Genomic DNA, 22,045 nt, shown 5'->3' with positions numbered 1-22,045 from the left:
GCTCTAGTCTGCCAGACTTGGTTTCTATTGTGATCTTTAATTCATTTATTGATTCCTTTTCATTCAAAGCCTCTTTCTGGTTCTTTCTTAGAGCTTCAATTTCTTCCATCATTTTCTATATACTTTCTTTGAGGTCTTATATCATATTGAAGATAAAAATTTAGAATTCTTCTTGCATCTCCTGTAGATCAGTATTGGTAATCTTCCTTGTCTTGAGTTGTGGGGGTTTATTGTTTCCACCCTGCTCTTCATTCTCATATTTTCAGAATTCTCAGGTTTGTGTTTCTGTTGTTATGGCATCTTCTTCCTCTGTGTATGAGTCCTATGTCTATTTGTTGTCCCTTTATAATAAGGCTATGATGATTATATATATTTGCCCTCTACCAATCTGACTCATATAATCATATAATCAAACTTTTGAGTTTGCCCCCCAGAGCCTCTTTAATAAATATAGTTCTTAGTGCAAGCAAACAGGATCATGCTCTCCAGGACTAAATTCTGCTGAGCCAGAGACTATGATGATCTGTTCAGAGTCTGCAGCCTGCTGGCTGGGATTTGTAAGCCTGTGATACTGCAGAGCACTGACCTTGGGCCTCTGTTGTCCAGTGGGCTTAGGCTCAGAAAAGCTGGCTATTGTTCTGTTCTGTGCTTGTGGCCCAGCGTGCTGAGCTTTGATGAACCCTGGGAGACCACCCCTGATCTGCTTATTACAGTCCCGTGAAGTACTGTCAGACACTAGCAATCATGCATGCCAGGCACAAATTCTGCTGGCAGAGAGAATGTTGTGTTCCCAGACTGTAACAGTCTGCTGGGCTCCTGGCCTTCTAAGCTTGGGGCTTAGATGGTTTAGTGTTTTAGCCCCAGGGACACCACTACTGCTCTGGGAGGCTGCAGTCACATGAGCTCTTGTTAGCCTCTGGATTTTGTGCCCAAACACAGCCAGGTACAAGTTCATTGCTTTCCAACCCTGCAACTCATTAGGCTAAGTGATCCCCCCCCAAGCCATTATTATTATAGGTCCATCTAAATAAATAAAAGGGAATGGGGCAGAGATAAGACACAGGACATTAGGACTAAACACTTATGAAGAAAAACATTTAGAGACTGCCACCATGTGATTTATATTTTTTAAAGAATGCACCAATATCATAAAACTAATGTCACTTAAAAATGATTTAGATTAAGAAGTGATTTTCTGATCATTATGGACAGCATGACCAGTGTTTATATAGAAAATTATGCCCCAAATACTAAAAAGCACTAATAGCTATGTTTTAGTAAGCAATTGTACCACTATGACCAAAATACCCAACAAGCACAACTTAGAGACAGAAAGGTTTATTAAGCTCACAGTTCAGAAGTTATGGAGGTTTCAGTCCTTGAGATGGCTCCCAACAAGAACTGTGGATATAGGCTTCAGGGCATGATGGAGCACAGCAGAGAGAGTGGGGAAGGGGACCAGAGACACAGTCCTCAAGGCTATGCCCCCAGGCACCCACCTCCAGCCATGCTCTGCCTCCAAACCTGCTTGTGTTCATGTTGCTTAACACATGAGCTTTGGGGACCGTGTGTGTGTGTGTGTGTGTGTGTGTGTGTGTGTGTACTGGGGATTGAACCCAATGGCATTCTACTACTAAATTACACACACTCCCAGCCATATTTTATTTTCTATTTTAAAACAGGGTCTCACTAAGTTGTGGAGGGCCCTACTAAGTTACCTTGTGCTAGCCTCAAACCTGTGATCCTTGTGTCCTAGCCTTCCAAGTACTGGAATTATAGGTGAGCACCACTGTTCCTGGCTGGAGAATATTTTCAATCCAAAGTATAAGAAGCTATTTAAAGATGCTTTAACTCTTGCCATTGTCATCAGTGATTACTTGCTCGGTGTCTACCTACCTGGGCACATGGAAGAAGGAAAGGAGCAGCATTCTAGGCATGAGACACAATAGGTATGAAGGTCCTGGGGTATTTGAGGAGCTAAAATAAGGCAGAGGAGCTGGAGGGATGGAATGATAGGAGGAGGAACAGGAGGTAATAGGAAAAGGTAGGTAGGGGTCTGTCTAATGGGAAATGTTATTTCAAACTTTGATCTTCTCCCAGTTTTATGCCACTATTTTATTTGACACCCTTGATTATTCCTACTGCACTCCAAGTTGAATTATAATCCCTGGGTTCTTTTATTGCCTTTTTAACTTTCTTTCTTTACTTCCTTTCTTGGTTCCTCTTCTTTCCACTCCTTAATACTGGTGTTCTGCCAGGTTACTCCTGGGCGTTCATCTCCTCACTGCAGAATTCTCCCTGAGAATCCTCTCCACAGTCTCACTTCTGTGCTAATGACCACCCCATCAGCAGGTCCAGTCACTCCTCTCTCTTCCAAGCCTTTGGCCTGAATATTCCAGATTTTCGGTCTGATAAAACTGAAATAATCTTTCCCTCCAAATGTGTCGCTTTCCTTACTTAGCCTTTTTGAAGTAGGACCTGTATTCACCCAGAGCCAGATTAAAAAAAAAAAAAAATCATTCTAATCTTCCCTTCTCATCCTCATATACTCATTTGCTACAGCTAATCAATCCTCAAGTTCTTTCAGTTTTATCTACTAACTAATCTTAAATAAGTCCTTTCCACACTAATTCTAGCCTCTGACCTAGACAAAGAACTCCTTATCTCTTTCTTTAGCTACTAAAATACCACCGATTGGTCTCCTGGTTCCAGTCTTTCTCCCCTCCAGTCTACTTCCCCTCTCACCCCAGAAAACCACCAAATAATCTACTGAACATAGGAAACTGGCTATGGCTCCCCTATGAAGTACTCCTTCCTCACCTATTGGCTCCAGTCCAAGTTCCTTGGCAAGGCATATGATTCTCTCAGTGACATCTTTTCATAGTAAGTTCTAGCAGAACTGAGCTGTATAGAGTTCTCTGGTCTAGCATAGACTGTGTGCTTCAGTGTTGGGCAACTGAGTTAAGAGACCCTTTCCTCTGCTTACCTCCATCACTGCACTGCCACGTGGTATCTACCTCATCTACTCCTGCTCTCTCTCACTGAGCTGTGGAGAATGGGTCTTCCTTCTGCTTGGCAGCTGCAGAGTCCAACATGTGTTCCTTCATTCAGTGATGAATTATCAAGTGCCTGCTACTTCCTAGGGTTCTGGGGAAATGGTTATGAACAAAGCAAAGCCTCAGTCTGCACGGATCTCACATTCATGAGGGGATTCCAGGAGACAGCCTACATACCAGGCACTATCCATCTAGAGCTCATAATGAAAATTTTTAAAATCTGTGCAAATGAAAGAGTCTTCTTAAACCACTGTCTAAGCACACTGTCTGGAATTTGTTCTGACTCACTTTTCCTTTAAACAACAAATATGGCGGTGACTAAGGCAAATTCAGCAATGGATTGAACTGCCCTAATTGTGGATCCTGTGGTCTTCGGAAAATCACAATTCTCTTCACCAGTAGAACACATTTTCCCATATATGTGGAGCTACAACCTCATGTTCAAATAATCCTGAGGGGAAGAAGAGAATGAATCATGGCCCCTTTGATGAGGCATTTTCAAATCTATCAAAGATTAAAGGTTTCTAGAGGTACTTGGCCCTACCTGCCTCTAACACATCATCTCTCTCCACTCTCTTTATGATCAAGCCACACCTGATTGTGTGGATTTCTTGATGCCATACACTTTAAAACCTCCATCCCTTTGAAGGGACTGTTTCTTTAACTCAATGCATGCTCCTTCTCCTCTTCTTGGAAATTAAGGTCTTCCTCGACCCTCTGAGCCAGGTGATTGCCCTTCTCTTGGTATCCTACACCCATCACACTTTATAAACACTTATTCCACTAGAATGTAGGTGCTAGGAGGAGGGCACTGCCTGGTTTGTTCATCCTGGCATTCCCAGAACCAAGCTCAATAGTTAGGATAAATAACTGTTAACTAAATTGAGTAGTGTGATTCTAACTGAAAACTCACTCAGAAGAATTTGAGAAAGAGCCAGAAGTGGTGGAGCACCCCTGCAATCCCAGTACTTGGGAAGCTGAGACTAGAAGATCACATGTTCGAAGCCAGCCTTAGCAACTTAGTGAGATCCTGATTCAAAAAAAAATTAAAATAATATAGGGCTGGGAGTATAGCTCAAAAGTAGAAAGCCCCTGGGTTCAATCCCCAGTACCACAAAGGAGGAGAAGAGAAATAAGAAGGAACAGTTATTAGAAAACATAAAAAATTTTATCCCCAAAGGCACAACTGATCAGACTTGATCTCTGGTAAATATCTGGAACATTCCAGAATTTAAATTCTGAATGTTAAGTCTGCAGTTAAATTTGCACCTCATTAGACCTACAGTCCAGGCTGGTGTTCAGCTGCCTGAGTTGACATCTGGACTGACTCATTTTAATTTGACTGTTTGAGGTTAGCTTCCACAGCTGTTGCAGCCCTGTTATTGTCAATCATTCCCTTTCAGATCAGAGTTTAAGTGACTCAGAACAAGGAAAAAAACAATCTTCAGAAGACTTATTTTTCAGTTATTTAGGAGAAAAAAACTAGCGTTCTTATCCTTGGATGTCTATTTCTCTCTCTCTCTCTCTCTCTCTCTCTCTCTCTCTCTCTCTCTTCTTTCTCTCTCTCTCTCTCTTTCATCTATTCTTCAGAAGAAAATAAAAACCAGAGAATGGAACGTGAAGCTACATTCCTAAGCTTTTATTTGAATTCAATAGGTAATATTTTAATATGTGCTCTTTGGAAATAAAAACTGGAGTTTTTCCCCCATATGCTAAAAAACCAACCTATAACATTAAGACTCGACTCCATTCCCTCAGCAAATATTTGCCAGGGACTTCAGGCTTGTGATAGTACTGCAATGGAATTAAATGTTGTTGTTTTATTATATGCTTTGATCCTCTACTTCAGACAACAGCTGGGCACCCTGCTCATATGTGTCAGAGAAAGGTTCTTAAAAAATAACAAAAGAGAAAGAATCCTGGGCTTTAAGCTTCAAAAGCCCAAGCCCTAAAGACTTGAGGCATAACATTTTTAAAAGCCATGTAAGCATTTTTTCACCCCTAGATTAGATCAAGAGTCTATGCAAAGAGAAAATGAGAGAAGCAAAGATGAGAAAAGGGGAGGGGAGGAGCAGAGGAAAGGAGAGGAAATGTAGAAAGAAAGAAGAGAAGAGAGAAAAGAGGGAGGAAAGGGGAGGAGGGGCAGCCAGAGGGAGGTCAAAGTACAAGATGCTGGCAGACTCCTTACACAGCCTCTTCTACACCTTCCCAGATCTACTCAGCTGGAGAGAAAGTTGGAACCTCTGGATAGGCTTGGGGATCTAAGAATAGATGGGAACCCATTACACCTTTTCCTGGTAAGGTTGATAAAAGCAATGAGACATCAGAGATCTTCTATGCTCAACACAGTATCAGCTAAAATCTGATGAGGGATCCGGGTGTGGTGGCACATGCCTGTAATCCTAGTATTTGGGAAACTTAGACAGGATTATAGGTTTGAGGCCAGCAAGCAGTATCTTAGCAATATCCTGTTTCAAAATAAAAAGGATAGGGGTGTGGCTCAGAGATAGAATGCCTCTGGGTTCAATCCCAGTAAAACACACACACATACACACACACACACACACACACACACACACACACACCCCAAGGAAACAGAAACAACTCTGAGCATTCCAAAGTAAGAGAAATGGCTACATTGGTGGTAGAGAAACTAAGGAGGTAAATAGGCAAGTGGCACAACATAGGAGATTTACAGCAATAGAAAGTCACTATTGCCCCTGCACTGGAGAGATGATGGAAGAGCTGGTAGTGTTGAAGACTGGAGGCTGAAGATCCAGGGCAGCTGGAACCATAGCAGGCCTGCTCAGAGAGAGGAGGTACTGCAGTTAGAGACGGTGTGGCCAAAGGAGGAGGACAAGGCCAGCCGCTCCCTTCCACTGAGCCTCTAGTCACTCACCAATGCCTCAACGGCACCTCACTCAGCTTAGCACCTAGGGTGAGTCACTCTGCATCAGAGTAAGGGGAGCAGGATCTGTGCTGCACATCCACGGTGTGAGAGCAGGATTCTGCAGGAGCTGTGTAGGACGCAGGACCTAAGAAAGCCTCCCAGGCTCATCACGCTTCAACAAGACTCGGAAGGCCCCCAGCAAGGCAAACATGACAAGGGAGCCTGAAGACTAAAGAAACCTGGGAGTTGGGATGAGGAAGACGCAGCAGGAATCTACCTAGGTAGTAAACTAAAAGACAGAGGGGCCCAAAGACATGTCAGTGAATTTCACCCTGTACAGAGGACAATGCTGAGAATACCAGACACTGACCCGCCATGATGAGTTGATGACTTATGACTGCTGCCCAACACAACTTTCATTTCACTTTTTTTTTTTCAGGTCTGGGGATAGAACTCAGGGGCATTCAATGTCCAATCTACACCCCCTTCCCTATTTTTTATTCTTTATTTTGGAACAGAGTCTCACCAAGTTGCAGAGGGCCTCACTAAGTAGCTGAGGCTGTCCGCAAACCGTGATTCCCCAGGCTCAGCCTCACGAATGCTGGGATTATAAGCATGTGCCACCACACCCGGCTCCATTTCGCATTTGAATGACACTCCAAGGAAAGAGAGAGGAGACCATTGAGTAGAGTGGATGCTGAATATAAGTGCATTCAGTTAAAGAAAGAAAAGAACTAGGGCAATGAGCAGACATGGCCTCCATCTAAAAGAGCCCACTGCCGGGAGTGGTGGGGCACGCTTGTAATCCCGGGGTTGGGAGGCAGAGACAGGAGGATCACGCAGGTTCAAAGCCAGCCTCGCTGGTTTAAGAGACCCTGTTTCCAAATAAAAATATAAAAAACAGGTGTCTGGGAGTGTAGCTCGGAGGTAGAAGGGTTTCCAGGAACCCCCATACCACAATAAATAAATAAATAAATAAATAAGCCCACTGAATGTTGGTGAGGAATGGACATACAACACAGATGTCCATCATGTCATGAGAACAGGGAAAAGAATGCACGAGACCTGGAAATGCATGGAAAAACGGTCCAATACTTGCCCACAAGGTAGGGCTTCTCACACATGACCTCACAGACAGGAGAGACTTGGTCTCAGTAATTGGAGATGAATAGGAATTTAGAGAGCAGACAGAAAAGGATTCCTTGCCTCTGTTGTTTTCTTATATCCCTACCAAGGCACAGACAAGGAGGAGCCTGTACACTCCCTAACTAACTACAGTCCGTTAAAGTCTTAGAGGAACTTACCCTCCTGTCGGTTATTAAAGGAGGCTGTGCTAAAGTGGAAGGCTGGGTGTGCAGCCTGGATTTTAACTCTGATGTGTAGTAGCAGCTGGTAGCAAATGAATTTCTTAAAATGTATTATTTTGTGGACTTCATGAGGTCAGTGTTGAGCTCAAGACTTAGATCTCAAAGCACTTAGGAAGTTTATAGAATGTGCAATCCACGGGAAAAATGTAATAATGCCATCTAAAATATTTTATCTTCACACTGATCAAGTTTCTATGATAAAACAAACTTCAGGTTACCATGTAATCCTGTTATTGTTAGAATGTTCCTCAAAACACTGAATATTTGATATTTGTTTTAAACAAGGATACAAGACTTGATTTACAAATAATCTCATCTATCATCACTGTCCTAGAAATATATTCCTACATTTTCCATTTATTTATTTATTTACTTTTGTTGTTGTTGTTGTTGTGTTTTTTGTGGTACTAGGGATGGAACACAAGGCTTTCTACCCCCCAGCCACACTCCCAGACCTATTTTATATTTTATTTGAAAACAGGGTCTCACTAAGTTGCTGAGAGCCTCACTAAGTAGCTGAGGCTGGCTTCGAACCTGTGCGATCCTCCAGTTTCAGCCTTCCAAGTGCTGGGATTACAAGCGTGCGCCACCACACCCGGCTTACATTTGCCATTTGTAATCTGATCATTTAATAAATAAAACTAATTGTCAGCTAGGCATGGTAGCAAACGCTTGTATTCCCAGTACTTGGGAGGCTAAGACAGGAAGATCACAGGTTCGTGGCCAGCCTCAGTTACTTAGTGAGGCCCTCCGCAACTTAGTGAGACCCTGTTTCAAAATAAAGAATTAAAAAATAGGGCTGGGGGTGTAGCTCAGAGGTAGAATGCCCCTGGATTCAATCTCGGTACCACAAAAACTAATTGTCATCTTCTTCCTTGTTTACAAAACAGAAAATGGTTATATAATAGAAAAATAAAAGTCATTGAATTTTTTTACCTCATTGGAGATGCCTGTTCCAGAGAGATCTAATGATACCAAGGAAAAGATATTTACAATATATTCAACTCCTTGGTCAGTCAACTGTCCACAATTTCGTAAACTCAGGTAGTTCAAATTATGGCAGCTGAAAGAAAGCAGCGTGAAAGATTAATTTCAGCTTTTGATCACATAATCAGGGCCAATTTCTCTGTGTAAAAACTATGTGGGGAAAACAAATAGTTTTGAAATAGGAATTTTCCTTTTCTTGACATAAATGTTAGAGTAAAAGTAGAAAATAATTTGACATTATAAAGTTGAATGAAAGGAAGTTAGGATATGATATAAGACTTTGATTTAGCTTCATCTTGCAATTTCTAACAAGCCCAAGACAAAAAAAAAAAAAAGTACCACAAGACATGCCAAACAAACAAACGAAACAAAACAAAAATCCCACTGTCTAAGTAAGTATCACAATGAACAATCACTAAAAGTGCAGGGCTAAATTCTTTACTTATTCCTTACACGTTTGCTGCCAATTTGTGACCCTTATTGAACACAAGGCCTCTAATAAGTTAGGAGAGTTAAAAATACACGAACTGGCTAGAACACCCCTTGGGAGATGCTGGAGGAAAAGTTTACACAGATATAATATCTTTGAAAAAATACAGGAAAATTACACATATCTAGATATTCATCATTTCATCAATCATTTCATTTCAAACTTCCCCTTAGGTGACAGTAATAAGAAACATCTCAGATCTAATCGAAAGATCAGTTCAATCTATGACTCAATGTCTTTGATTTGGTTTCACTGAAGATCGGACTAGCTTCTAGGCATCCCTGATATTCTCCAAATTTCTGGGAGTCTTTGTTTTTAGGTCTATCTAATCTCTCCTATTAGCAAATATACAATTACTGATTCACTGACATAGAATATTGTTTTATCTTACCGTTCTGATAGTTTCATAATAGAGGCATCACCCAGTTGCATACAGTTACTTAGATTAAGCTCTCTTATCCTTATGCCAGAAGGACCATCAAGAAATTGCCTTAGTCCTATATCACCAATCCTGCAGAAAAGAATAAGAGAAGCTTCACTTATGATTTTACATATAAATACATACAATAGTATTAAAGTAAATGTTTCTATATCCAATATATTTCCAAAATGGCAAATAATATCTGCATCCTGACATTTTGCTGACATTTTTAAAACCAAATGTGATTTTGTAGCTTTTACTATAATAGAAAATGATTAATAATGGGAATAGTATTAATAAAAACATTATTTGTATTCTTTTGTCCATTTAATTAGGTGGCATAATTATTAATACCACAGAAAGTCTCTTTCTCCCAGGTTAAAAAGTGATAATGTCAGCTGGGCAAGGTAGTACATACCTGGAATCCCAGTACTTTGGGAAGCTGAGACAAGGAGATCACAGGTTTGAGGCCAGGTTCAGCAACTTAGTGAGATTCTGTTTCTAAATAAATAAGTAAATAAATAAATAGATAGGGCTGAGGATATATCTCAGAGGTAAAATGCTCCTGGGTTCAATCCTCAGTACCTCTGTCTATCATCTATCTATCTATCACCTACCTATAGTAATCAACTAAAAATTCTTGATATGATTCCTGCAAGAGGAAAATAACCCAAAATTTAGGAAAAGGGGGAATAAAGATCTACAAACTACTGCCATAATCCTGGAGGAATTTTCACCAAATACAAAGTCAATTCAGCTGGATTAGAAACACAACAGGTGACCAAGGGATTATTTCCTTCTGAAATAAAGAAAATCTGAGGCTGGAAGACCTTGACCTCAGTGTCCCCACACTGTCCTCATGAGAAACACCTTTTGGGTGTCAGTACCACATCCTACCATGTCGGACCTGTTTCATAAATGGATGGAGATCTGTTGGCCCATCCACTCCCTGTCTCCCATTGGGACTTTTATCTCTAGTTTCAGTTGGAGAACACCAGTTCCTTCTGAAAAGCATTTCAGCAAATAAAGCAGGACATGGGATTATACCACTGCAAATCTAAGAGGCATTTTCATGGTACAAGCCTATAGGTGGGTGTAGAGTGTGGGCAGAACAGCACTGGGGATGGTACAGATTGATTGCTGACACCTTTTATATCCTTCATTTGGTAAGATTTGCAAAGAACTAGGCAGTAAAGGCAGAGGTGACGTCCTGCTAGACTGAACGGCTTTATTAGTGAGTGCTGCAGTTCCTATAATCACATCTTCCACCTTCGGTGTGAGAGGTGGGCAGTGCCAGCTCCTGGACAGCAGTTAAGAGCCCAATGCAGGTCAAGGCTGGGGAAATGGGCGGCAGGGGTGGAGTGGGGTCCATATGCAACCCATCAGCTCATCTATGGGCAAACACCAGGGCTGGAATGTTCACTAAGAGATGTTTTCACTAAAAAGAAAAGGAATACAAAACAAGATTTGTAAGACTGAGAAAGCATACTTCTGGAAAACACTTAAAAAAAAAAACCTGAAAAACACTTGAACATTTTGAACAGTGAGAGAGATCAGAAGGAATTAAAGAGAAAACTGTTTAAAACACACATAGTCTAAGATGCATTCTGAGATGAAAATGTGCTCTTTGAGATAAGAACAGAACTCAGGGGCACTCTACCTCTGAGCTATATCCCCAGACCTATTTTATTTTTATTTTGAAACAAGGTCTCATTAAATTGCTGGGAGCCTTGCTAAGTTGCTGAGGCTGTACTTTAACCTTTGATCCTCCTATCTCATCCTCCCAAGTATGGGGATTACAGGTGTGCATCACCACACCTAGCTCGTGTTTTTGGTTGTTTGTTTTTAATACACAAGCTGAGGTTCTACAACAAAAAAAATTGAGATTTAAATATCTCTGGAGTAGGACATGGGCATCCATAATTGTATTCAGCTTTTCCAGTGATCCGATGCTCTGGAACTTTTATTTATTTTTTTTCTGGTATTGGGGATGAAACCCAGGGACATTCTACCTCTTAGCTACCCCCCTCCCAGCCCTATTTTTTATTCTTTATTTTGAAACAGGGTCTCACTGAGTTGCAAAGGGCCTCACTAAGTAGCTGAGGCTGGCTACGAACTTGGATCCTCCTTCTCAGCCTCCCAATGCTGGGATTACAAGCGTGCGCCATCACGCTCGGCTTACTTTTAAATCATATATTATGATTATATATCATGATTTAAAAGTAAAAAAAGAAATCATTTTTAACTGGGGAGTGAGCCCAGGGGCATTCTACCTCTGATCTACACCTCAGCCCTTTTTATTTTTATTTTGAAATAAGGTCTTACTAAATTGCTGAGTATCTTGCTAAGACGCTGAGGCTCACCTTGAACCTGCAATCATCCTGTCTCAGCCTCTAAAGTACTAGGATTATAGACATGTGCTGCCACACCAGCTTACTATATGTATTTTTAAATTATATTTTATTATGAATTCCTAAATTAATTGCATTATAGTGAGAGAATATAGTTTATTGCTATTCATTTTTTTTAAGTTTTTGGAACTTGCTATAAGACTTCATATGTGGTTCTTCCTTTTTCTTTTCTTTTTTTGGTACTAGAGATTGAACCAAGGGGCATGCTACCTCCAAGCTAACACCCCAGCTCTTACTGTCTCAGCTTCCTAAATACTGGGATTATTGGCATACACCACCATGCCTAACATATGGTCCATTTTTTAAAGGATTAATATGTGTTTGAGGAACATGTTTCCTCTTTAACACTTCAACTTAATATTTTAAGTGTATCTCTTATACATGAATTCAAAATACCTAGTGTGAAACTCTGATATTAAACCTTTTCTATTTTTTCACCCTATGTTATACACTTATGTTTTTTATCTTTTTTCTTCTTCGTCCCTTCAGTTATCTTCCACTCCATACTTTTCAACTTTGTGAATTCTAATCTGCTAATTCACAATTCATTAAGCTTATTTCAATACTAATATCTTTATTTCTGAAAAGTTTTTTCTAATTTAATTATTTTACCATATTTTGATCAATCATATTTCTGATTCCATTATTTATTTCCTCAAGCATTTCGTATGTAGTAGTAACCTTCTATATCTGAAAATTCCCATTATATCTGAAATTATATCTGAAAGTCAAATATACTTTGCTCTTTCTGGTAACTCTTCCTCACAGTGACTCATGTCTTTGTGCAATGGGGATCTTTAATTGTGAGCATTTATTCATGTGATCCTAATGTCTAGTCAGAAAAGATGTGTGCTAACTTCTTTCAGGAGCCTGGGTGCTACCTACTTGGGACCACTGTCCAATTTCAAAGTCTGAGACCCTCTAGAAGTCTATGGCTTCCTTCTTTTAATCTGGTTCAAAGCTGATTTTCTCAGTGTTAAAGTTGGTTTGAACATTTATGGTCAGAGCAGCTTTTATGTGTGCCTGATATTCACAAGCCATCTCAGAGGCTGTTCACTCAGAAGATGGTGCAGAATCAGAGGACTTCAGTATATTAGAGATTTCTCTTATTCTTTGTGGGTTCAGTAAACTGTTGAAAGTATATTTCCTTAAGGATTTAAATTATTTGTGGCAAAAAGTGCTCTCAAGTATCTTGTCAACTATACTTCTGAAAGCAGAAAACTTTTGTTTACTTTTTTTTTTTTTTTTTTTGGTGGTACTAGGGTTCCTGGAAACCCTTCTACCTCCGGGATACACTTCCAGACCTATTTTATGCTTTTTTATTTGGAAACAGGGTCTCCTAAGCCGGCCCAGCTAGCTTCGAACCTGCGTGATCCTCCTGTCTCTGCCTCCCAAGCGCGGGGATTACAAGTGTGCGCCACCACGCCTGGCTCGTTTACTTTTAAATTAATTAATCCGCAGAATTCTGAGTGAAATACAAGTCTGAAATTCCATTTTATTTCGCATATTTGTACAGACAGAGTTAGCTATCTTATAGATAGCTAAGCAACTCAAGCTTCATGGCTTGAGTGGCAAACATTTATTCCTGTAACTCTCAGAGTTTGGATCTGGGCACTGAATGGGCCAGCTGGGTGGTCTAGCTTAGAGTCTGTCATGATGCCAGCCGAGGCTTCAGTCATCCAAAGGCTTGACCAAAGCTGGAGAGTCTTCTTCTAGCCCACTCACGCGGCTGTTGGCTGTAGGCTTCACTGACTATTGACTGGAGGCCTCATTTCCTAACCCAGGTTTTCCCCATTACAAATCCTTAAGTGTACCCTAACCCCCTGTCAACCCTTGATGCCTCCCCATTTTAATAATAGGAGAAGGTGGGTTAAGATTTTATGTAGCTTAGATTATTGCTTGGACTTATGTGTTTCCAAATATGAGCTAATTTTATTGTTGATAAATGTTGTTTTGTTATACTCTGACCCTATAAGATTATAACAGTTCTATGCAGGTGAGATATCCACTGAAGAATCTCCAGCAAGATTTTTTTTTTTTCAGCAAGAATTTGATCCTCAATTACCTGAGAATACCGAAATGGTAGCCTAGTACTATGGCCCAGCTGAAGAAAGGTTTCAGTAAGAACTTGGTATCTGTCCATTTGTCTGAAAATCCACATGGTGAAGAAATCTAACCAGTACCAAAGAGAAAATCCTGTCACTAGATTGGTTCCTCATAAGCAAATCAGAAAGTGCATTTGTAAAAATGAGCCTGTTAAGTGATCTAGCTGTGGGAATCTTTCTAGGAAAGCAAGCCAAAAGGTATGCATAATCTTACAAGGGTCCATGATTCCTCATATCCTGAGCTCTCCCCTGACGACTTCCTCACAGCCCCAAACAACTACTCTGGGTCAAGGATCCCTCCTTTGGTGGCACTTCCTTTCACAATAACATGTGGCCTTTTAAGACTCAGAGTTACCTCCACTAACCACTGAGCCCTTTGATGAAAGAGCCTGGCACATCCTTGATAGTGCGTATTTCTTGAATATACAGTCAAATGACTTCTTACCTTGTACAGTTTGCCAAATTCAACACTGTCAACTGCCTCAAAGGTGAAAGTGACCTGAGGCTGCCATCTGTCAGCCCCTTGCAGTCCACCATGTAAATGTGATTCATATTTGGATAATTCTTATCCATAAGTTTGAAGCATGCATCAGTAATCCTTTTATTTCCTGTTGAAATGCAGAAGTAAAGTAGCGTATGTATAATGCCACAAAAGTAAAAGTAAAAAATAAAGCTGAACCACATTTTTGATATCACAAACCTTCAAATCTGATCTTTCTGAGGTTACAAGTAGAAAGAGCTTTGAAAGCAAAATCGGAGATATGTGGTGAACCAATGAAAACCACTGATGTAATTCGGGAGCACTTCTCAACTAAAGCCTTGGGAGAAAAAAATATGATTAAGCACAGTGGATAGAACAAACTTAGCATTTTTTCTCTCAATACTTACAAAAACAGACACATTAACTTAAATTTTCTTAACTTCAAAGACAATGGGATTTTAAAAATATGTTTGAACAGCCGGGCGTGGTGGTATACGCTTGCAATCCCAGCATTCGAGAGGCTGAGACTGGAGGATCACGGTTCGTGGACAGCCTCAGCTATTCAGTGAGGCCCTCTGCAACTTAGTGAGACCCAGTTTCAAAATAAAGAATAAAAAATAGGGCAGGGGGTATAGCTTGGAGGTCAAATGCCCCTGGGTTCCATCCCCAGACCCGCAATATATATATATATATATATATATATATATATATATATATATATATGAACATACACTCAAGTAATGCAGAGGAATCTGAATTAAATCATGTTATAAGAGTATGGGGAAATGGAATGCTGAAAAAATCACTACATTTGGCAGCTTGGCATAGAGAATTAAATTTAAGCTAAACAGGTTTGGGCCTGGGTCATATTTAGATATGAGAATCAAGTTTAAAGTTTGTGAGCCTGGCATGGTGGCACATGCCTGTGATCCAAGTACTTGGGAGGCTAAGACAAGAGGATCACAGATTGAATGGCAGCCTCAGTAACTTAGTAAGACTCTTAGCAACTTAGCAAGAGTTGGTCTCAAAAAAGTAAAGGGGCTAGCCAGGTGTGGTGGCGCACGCTTATAATCCCCGCACTTGGGAGGCAGAGACAGGAGGATCGCGCAGGTTCGAAGCCAGCCGCGTGTGCTGGCTTAGGAGACCCTGTTTCCAAATAAAAATGTGAAAATAGGTCTGGGAGTGTAACCCAGAGGTAGAAGGGCTTCCAGGAACCCCAGTACCACCAAAAAAAAAAAAAAAAAAAAAAAAAAGTAAAGGGGCTAAAGGTGTAGCTCAGAGGTAGAATACCCTCAGGTTCAATCACCAGTACCAAAAAAATAAAAGCTTTTAAATAATTTGTACTTGGGCTATAACATTACTGAAGCAAAAAATATCCCATGAAATGAGGTTTCTCATGGTATTTAAAGATTTAAATGTTCAAATGTTTTTGGAGAGGTGTGTGTGCACTTTTAAATAATTCTTACTATAAATCAATTAAAATGAAAAGCAGATTCATGTTTTCCAATAAGTCAAGCCTTTAGAATACATGCTCATCTAATGGGACCAAGAAGAAACTGCACTTTCCATCTACCTACTTTTATACAGTTGTCTGTCAGAGTTGGCATGTCATTGATGGTCAGGTGCATAATTCCAGAGCAGCTGTTTGCAATGTTCTTAAAGCCTTGGACTGAAATCTGAATCATACAAGGTAAATGAAAAGCAAGGGAGTATCCATTAGTGAGCACAGCCTCTAAAAAACCACCAAGACGTAATAACCAATGGAATATCATCATTTTGTTGCTACTTAAAAATTAAAATTAGAAAATATAGGAGACTAAGATAGAAGTAAGGATCTAATAATGATTTTTCTTTATCAACCACTTAGGTAAGCCAATTAACCATTCACAGTGTTGTGCAACTACTTATACCTAGTTTCAAAACATTTTTATCAACCTAAAAGGAAACCGCACTAAGTAGTTGCCCCCACACTCTCCTCTTTTCAGTCCTGGCATCATTAATCTCTGTTCTGTCTCTCGGTTGACCTTTTCTAAATATTTCAAATAAAGGGAATTAGGCAATTTATGAACTTTTGTACCTAGCTTCTTTCACTTAGCATAATGATGTTGATGCCTATCTACACTGTAGCATGCATGAATCAGTACCTTGTTTCTATTTGTGGATATATTCCTTTCATATTAACAGCCTGTTGTAAGAATATACTACATTTATTTATTCATTTGTTTGTTGATAAATATCTGTATTGTTTCCATCTTTTGGACATATACGTGTGTGTGGGGGGGTTGGTACTGGGGATTGAGTTCAGGGGCATTCTACCTCTGAACTACACCACCAGCCCTATTTTTTATTTTTTATTTTGAAACAGGGTCTCACTAAGTTGCTGAGGCTGTCCAGGAACCTGTGATTCTCCCACTCAGCCTCCCAAGTACTGGGATTACAAGCATGTGCCATAACACTTAGCTCTTTTGGATGTTTTGAGTAGTGTTACTATGAATATGTTACATGTCGACCTTCTTGAGCATCTGTTTTTAGTTCTTCAGGGTATATATCTAGGAGTGGAATTGCTGGATAATTCTGGGTTTTATTTTTAAAAGAAATGCAAAATGTGTTCTACAGTGGCTGCACCATTTCATATCTTTATTAACAATTGCCAATGCTTATTTTCCATTTTTCAAAAATTTCTCAATGGATGTGAAGTGACACTTTATTGTCATTTTAATTTGCATGTGCACAATGATTAATAATATTGAGTATCTTTTCATTTGTTTTTAGCCACTTGAATATCTTCTTTGGGGAAATGTCTATGTTTTGGGCCTATCCTTAATTTGGACTATCATTTTTATCATTGAATTGTAAGAATTATTTCTATATTCTGAATATTATTTTTCCACTGTATAGGTTGTCTTTTCATTTTTAAAAATTTGATATATTAAAGTTTTACATCATATCAGGGTACAGAGTGTCAGACAAATGAATGCACACAGCTCTTGGTGCCCTCTCATCCAGGTCCTTCCCTCTCTCTCCTCCTTCCCAGCATGTCTTTGATATTGGAATTAGCAGTTTTGTATACAGTCACAGCATTATTTTATTTTTTTATTTTTTATGTGGATCATATTGAAAATGGCAAACATTCAGACAGTGCTTGGTGCCCTTGCCTCCTGCTTCCCTTTCCCCCCTCCCAACAATGAGTGTCCAGGTTGACCATGCTACATTCAAACTTGTACACATATTCGAATATAGCTCTTCCATTAATCAGCCTCAGCCTTCTTCATCTCCTACCCTTCCATTCTAGCTTTGCTGAGGTTACCCCTCCATTATCTGGAGTCCTTCTCGTATCCCCAATACTCCTTAGTTTGGGCATATTAGAGAAATCTGTCTCTTCTCTTTCTGTGTTTGGCTGATCTCACTTAACCTAATGTTCTCCAGGTCTTTCTATCTTCTTGTGAATGACATGATTTTGTTCTTCTTTATCACTGAGTAGAATTCCATTGTGTATATTTTCCCAATATTTTGCAACCTATTCATCTGTTGTTGGAGACCTAGGTTGGTTCCATATTTTGGCTATTACAAATTGTGCTGCTATGAACATGGGTATGCATATGTTACTGTAGTTCTCTGATTTCAACCCCTTTGGAAAGATACCCAGGAGTGGTAAGGCCAGATCATATGGTGGATCCATTCCCAGTGGGTTTGTGTGTGTGTGTGTGTGTGTGTGTGTGTGTGTGTGTGTGTGGTACTGGAGTTCCTGGAAACCCTTCTACCTCCGGGCTACACTCCCAGACCAATTTTTTTTATTTTTGGAAACAGGGTCTCTTAAGCCAGCGCGGCTGGCTTCAAACCTGCGCGATCCTCCTATCTCTGCCTCCCAAGCGTGGGGATTACAAGCTTGTGCCATCATGCCCGGCCATTCCCAGGTTTTTAAGGAATCTTCACACGGATCTCCATAGCAGCTGAACTAGTTTTCACTCCCACCAACAGTATAAAAGAGTTCCTTTTTCCCCACATCCTTGCCAGCATTTGTTGTTATTTGACTTCTTTATGCTTGTCACTCTGATTGGGATTAGATGGAATCTCAGCGTAGTTTTGATTTGCATCTCCCTAATGGCTAATGATGTTGAACATTTTTTTATGTATCTATTGGCCATTTGTATCTCTTCCTTTGTGAAGCATCTATTCAATTCAGTTGCCCATTTCTTGATTGGGTTATTTGTTTTGCTAGTATAGAGTCTTTTGAGCTTTTTGTATATTCTGGATATTAGTCCTCTATCAGAGTGGTGGCTGGTAAAAATCTTCTCCCATTCTGTAGACTTTCTCTTTAGGTTCTTAATGGTTTCCTTTGATGAACAGAAACTTTTTAGTTTGATGCCATCCCACTTGTTAATTCTTGCTTTAATTTCCTGCACTTTGGAGGTCTTGTTGAGAAAGTTACTGCCTGTGCCTATTTGTTGCAGTGTTGAGCCTATACCCTCCTCTAATAACTTTACAGTCTCTGGTCAAATCTATAAGTCTTTGATCCATCTTGAGTTGATTCCAGTGCATGGTGAGAGGTGAGGATTTAGTTCCATCTTTCTACAAATGGATATCCAGTTCTCCCAGCACCATTTATTGAAAAGGTTGTCTTTTCTCCAGCGTATGAGTTTGGCCCCTTTGTCAGAGATCAAATGACTATAGCTGTGTGGGTTTGTTTCTGTATCTTCTGTTCTCTTCCATTGGTCTGTATGCCTGTTGTTGTGAAAATACCATGCTGTTTTTATTACTATTGCTCTGTAGTATAATATGAGGTCAGGGATTGTGATTGCTGAGAATTGCTGTGGCTATTCTGGGTCTTTCTTTCTCCATATAAAATTCATGACTGATTTTTTTTTTTTTTTTTTTTTTTTTTTTTTTTTTTTTGCTTGTCTGGGGATGGAACCCAGGGGCATTTGACCTCCGAGCTACACCCTCTGCCTTATTTTTTATTCTTTATTTTGAAACAGGGTCTCACTAAGTTGCAGAGGGCCTCAGTAAGTAGCTGAGGCTGTCCACAAACCTTGATCATCTGGTCTCAGCTTCCCAAATGCTGGGATTACAAACGTGCGCCACTATGCCCAGCTATGACTGATTTTTCTATGAAGAATGTTGTTCGTATTTTGATAGGAATTGCATTGAATCTGTAGATCACTTTTGGAAGAAGGGCCATTTTGATTATATTTACTTTACCCATCCATGAGCAAGGGAGATCTTCCCATCTTCCAAGCTCTTCCTCAATTTCTTTCTTTATTGTTTTATTGTTGTGGAAAGAGTCTCGAGGGCTATCTTGAAAAAGAGTAGTGATAGTGGGCATCCTTGTCTTGTTCCTGATTTTAGAGAAAATTCTTGCAGTTTTTCCCCATTCAACATGATGTTGGCTTTGTGTTTATTGTATCTTTTTTTTTTAACCGATGAATATGTTTTTTGGTGCACTGTATTCATACATTATAATGGTATAAAGAAAATACTTTTGTAGACATACATGCACACATCACCCAGTTAGCTCCTACCCGATCCCCACCCTGTCCCCTCCCCATCCCTCCTTCCCATGCTTGGCTTAGTGGTTGACATCTAGTATTATAGCAATTTATCCAATATTAACGATGATAATCTCACATAACAGTTTCATTTGTCTGATACCAAGCTTTTGATGACTTAACGATAGCATTTCAATATTTCTTTTTGCTTTCTTTCTTACCAGAGAATATTTTTTTCTTTTTTTTAGGTGAAACTATCATACATTTATTTATTTATTTTTCAGAAAAAATCTATCCTGATATGGAATATGGACTCTAGATACCCAAAACAATCTTGAAGAAGAACAAAGCTAGAAGATGTATATTTTCTGATTTCAAACCATATAAAGCTACAATAATTGAAACAGTGTAGTACTGTTCTAAAGGCAGATATATAAACCATTGGAGTTAAATAAAAGCCTAGAGATAAATTCTTCCATATATTGTCAAGTTATTTTTGACAAGGTTTCCATGAACATTTGGTGGAGGAAATAATAATCTTTTAACTAAATATTGTTGAAAAATAATACTTACATGGAAAAGAATAAAATTGGACCCTTACCTAACACCATATACAAATATTAACTCAAAATAGATAAAAGACCTAAATATAAATCTTAAAACTATAAACTTTTAGAAGAAAATCTGGGTCATAAAATCTCACAACATTGAAATTGGCAGTGAGTTCTTGGATATGATTTCGATGGCACAGGCAACAGAAGGGTAAACAAACTCTCTAGAAAATAAAAAAAAATATTGTATATCCAAAGACAATGTAAACAGAGTTAAAAGTAACTGATAGAATGGGATAAAATATTTCCAAATGCTATATCTGAAGGTATATTAATATTCCAACTAGAAATCCTAAAAATTAGCAACAATAAAGGCAAACAATACAATTTAGAGATAGGTAAAAGACTAACATAAGTAATGAATCTCCACAGATAACCAATCTTAGTTGTCTGTTGGATGGAAAATCTTGTTTCTCTGGTTCTGGTGTGTGTTACCTATTTCTTCTTTGTAGTTAATCTCTTTGAGTATTTTCTCTAGTGCTGGTTTTGAAGACATAAATTCCTTCAGTTTCTGTTTGTCATGGAAGCTTCTTATTTCCCCATCTAATTTGATAGGAAGTTTTGCTGGGTAGGAAATTTTTGGCTGGAAGTTGTTTTCTTTCAGAGTTTGGAATATGTTACTCCAAGCCCTTCTGGCTCTCATGACTTGGTTTGGGAAGTCTGGAGTGATTCTAATTGATTTGCCTCTGAATGTCACTTGGCCCTTTGTTTTTGTTGCCTTTAAGATTCTCTGCTTGGCTTCCACATTAGTCATTTTGACAATTATGTGGCATGGGGATCCTCTTCTCCGATCCTGTCTAAAGGGAGTTCTATAAGTTTCCTGGACCTGTGTATCAACTTCTTGCTCTATGTTTGGAAATTTTTCTGCTATTACTTCCTTGAAGAGATTGTTGATCCCTTTGGTTTCACTTTCTTTTCCTTCCTCTATTCCAATTATTCTTAGGTTAGCTCTCTTAAAATGGGCCCATATTTCTTCAATATCAGATTCCTGCTGTTGGATATTTTTTTCTAGATTAGAAACTATGCATTCATTTTTGGAATGATCATCTTCTAAGAGCGAGATTCTGTTCTCCATGTGGTCTAATAGGTTGTTTGTACTTTGAATTGAGGCCTTAACTTCATTAATTGCATCCTTTATCTCTTTTTGGCTCTTTCTGAATTCTTTTTGAAACAGCTCTATTATTTCTGCAGTTATTTTCCTGATTTGATCTTCTAGAAATCTCTGGATTTCTGTTTTATCAGGTTCTGATGTTGTGGGGTTGTGGGCATTCATTGCTCCATCGTTATTCCTCTTTCCCATGATTTCAGAAGTTTGTGCCTTCTCTGGGTTCTTCCCTTGGGTCACTACGACTTCACTTAAGGTGCTCTGGATCTCAAGTCTGTGGTATCTCAGTCCCCACTACTCCTTTACTGGGTTGTACCGCAGAGTCTCAGACTCAGGGAGTCAATCGAGGCTGCTTTTGACTATGGGGGGTGCCAGGTTGGGCGTTCTCCTATGGTGTGATATCTCTGCCATCGCCACTCCCCCACTGGGTCAAGTCCCTGGGAGTACAGTACTGGGATTTCTCCTCTAGGAGCCACAATTTGACTCACGGTTGTTGAGTGCGCAGATGGAGGTGTAGTGGACTTGGTGAATTCGCTGCTGCTGCCACCGGTGACAATATGGCGCTGCTACCATGCCCTCGGCCGTGAGGCTGGCGTATTTCTTTTCTGTTTTTGAGCTCTGCTCTGAGTCCCTGC

At 39.6% G+C, this 22,045-nt stretch overlaps 1 protein-coding gene across 1 annotated transcript in view; it reads right to left on the bottom strand.

The window, feature by feature from the left end:
* FBXL13 (F-box and leucine rich repeat protein 13) overlaps nucleotides 1–22,045 on the bottom strand; it is a gene marked incomplete at both ends in the record, with an annotated part of 242,481 nt that overhangs the window by 47,498 nt on the left and 172,938 nt on the right. Inside the window, 5 exons of the mRNA XM_080701187.1 lie at nucleotides 8,250–8,376; nucleotides 9,182–9,301; nucleotides 14,173–14,335; nucleotides 14,428–14,545; nucleotides 15,786–15,884. Of these exons, the coding sequence (XP_080557313.1) occupies nucleotides 8,250–8,376; nucleotides 9,182–9,301; nucleotides 14,173–14,335; nucleotides 14,428–14,545; nucleotides 15,786–15,884 (627 nt within the window). The remainder of the gene's footprint in view (nucleotides 1–8,249; nucleotides 8,377–9,181; nucleotides 9,302–14,172; nucleotides 14,336–14,427; nucleotides 14,546–15,785; nucleotides 15,885–22,045) is intronic.

This window comes from Muscardinus avellanarius, assembly GCF_963383645.1.
Source record: "Muscardinus avellanarius genome assembly, chromosome: 9".
Taxonomy (NCBI): Eukaryota; Metazoa; Chordata; class Mammalia; order Rodentia; family Gliridae; genus Muscardinus; species Muscardinus avellanarius.
This window is presented reverse-complemented; position numbering and strand designations above follow the sequence as displayed.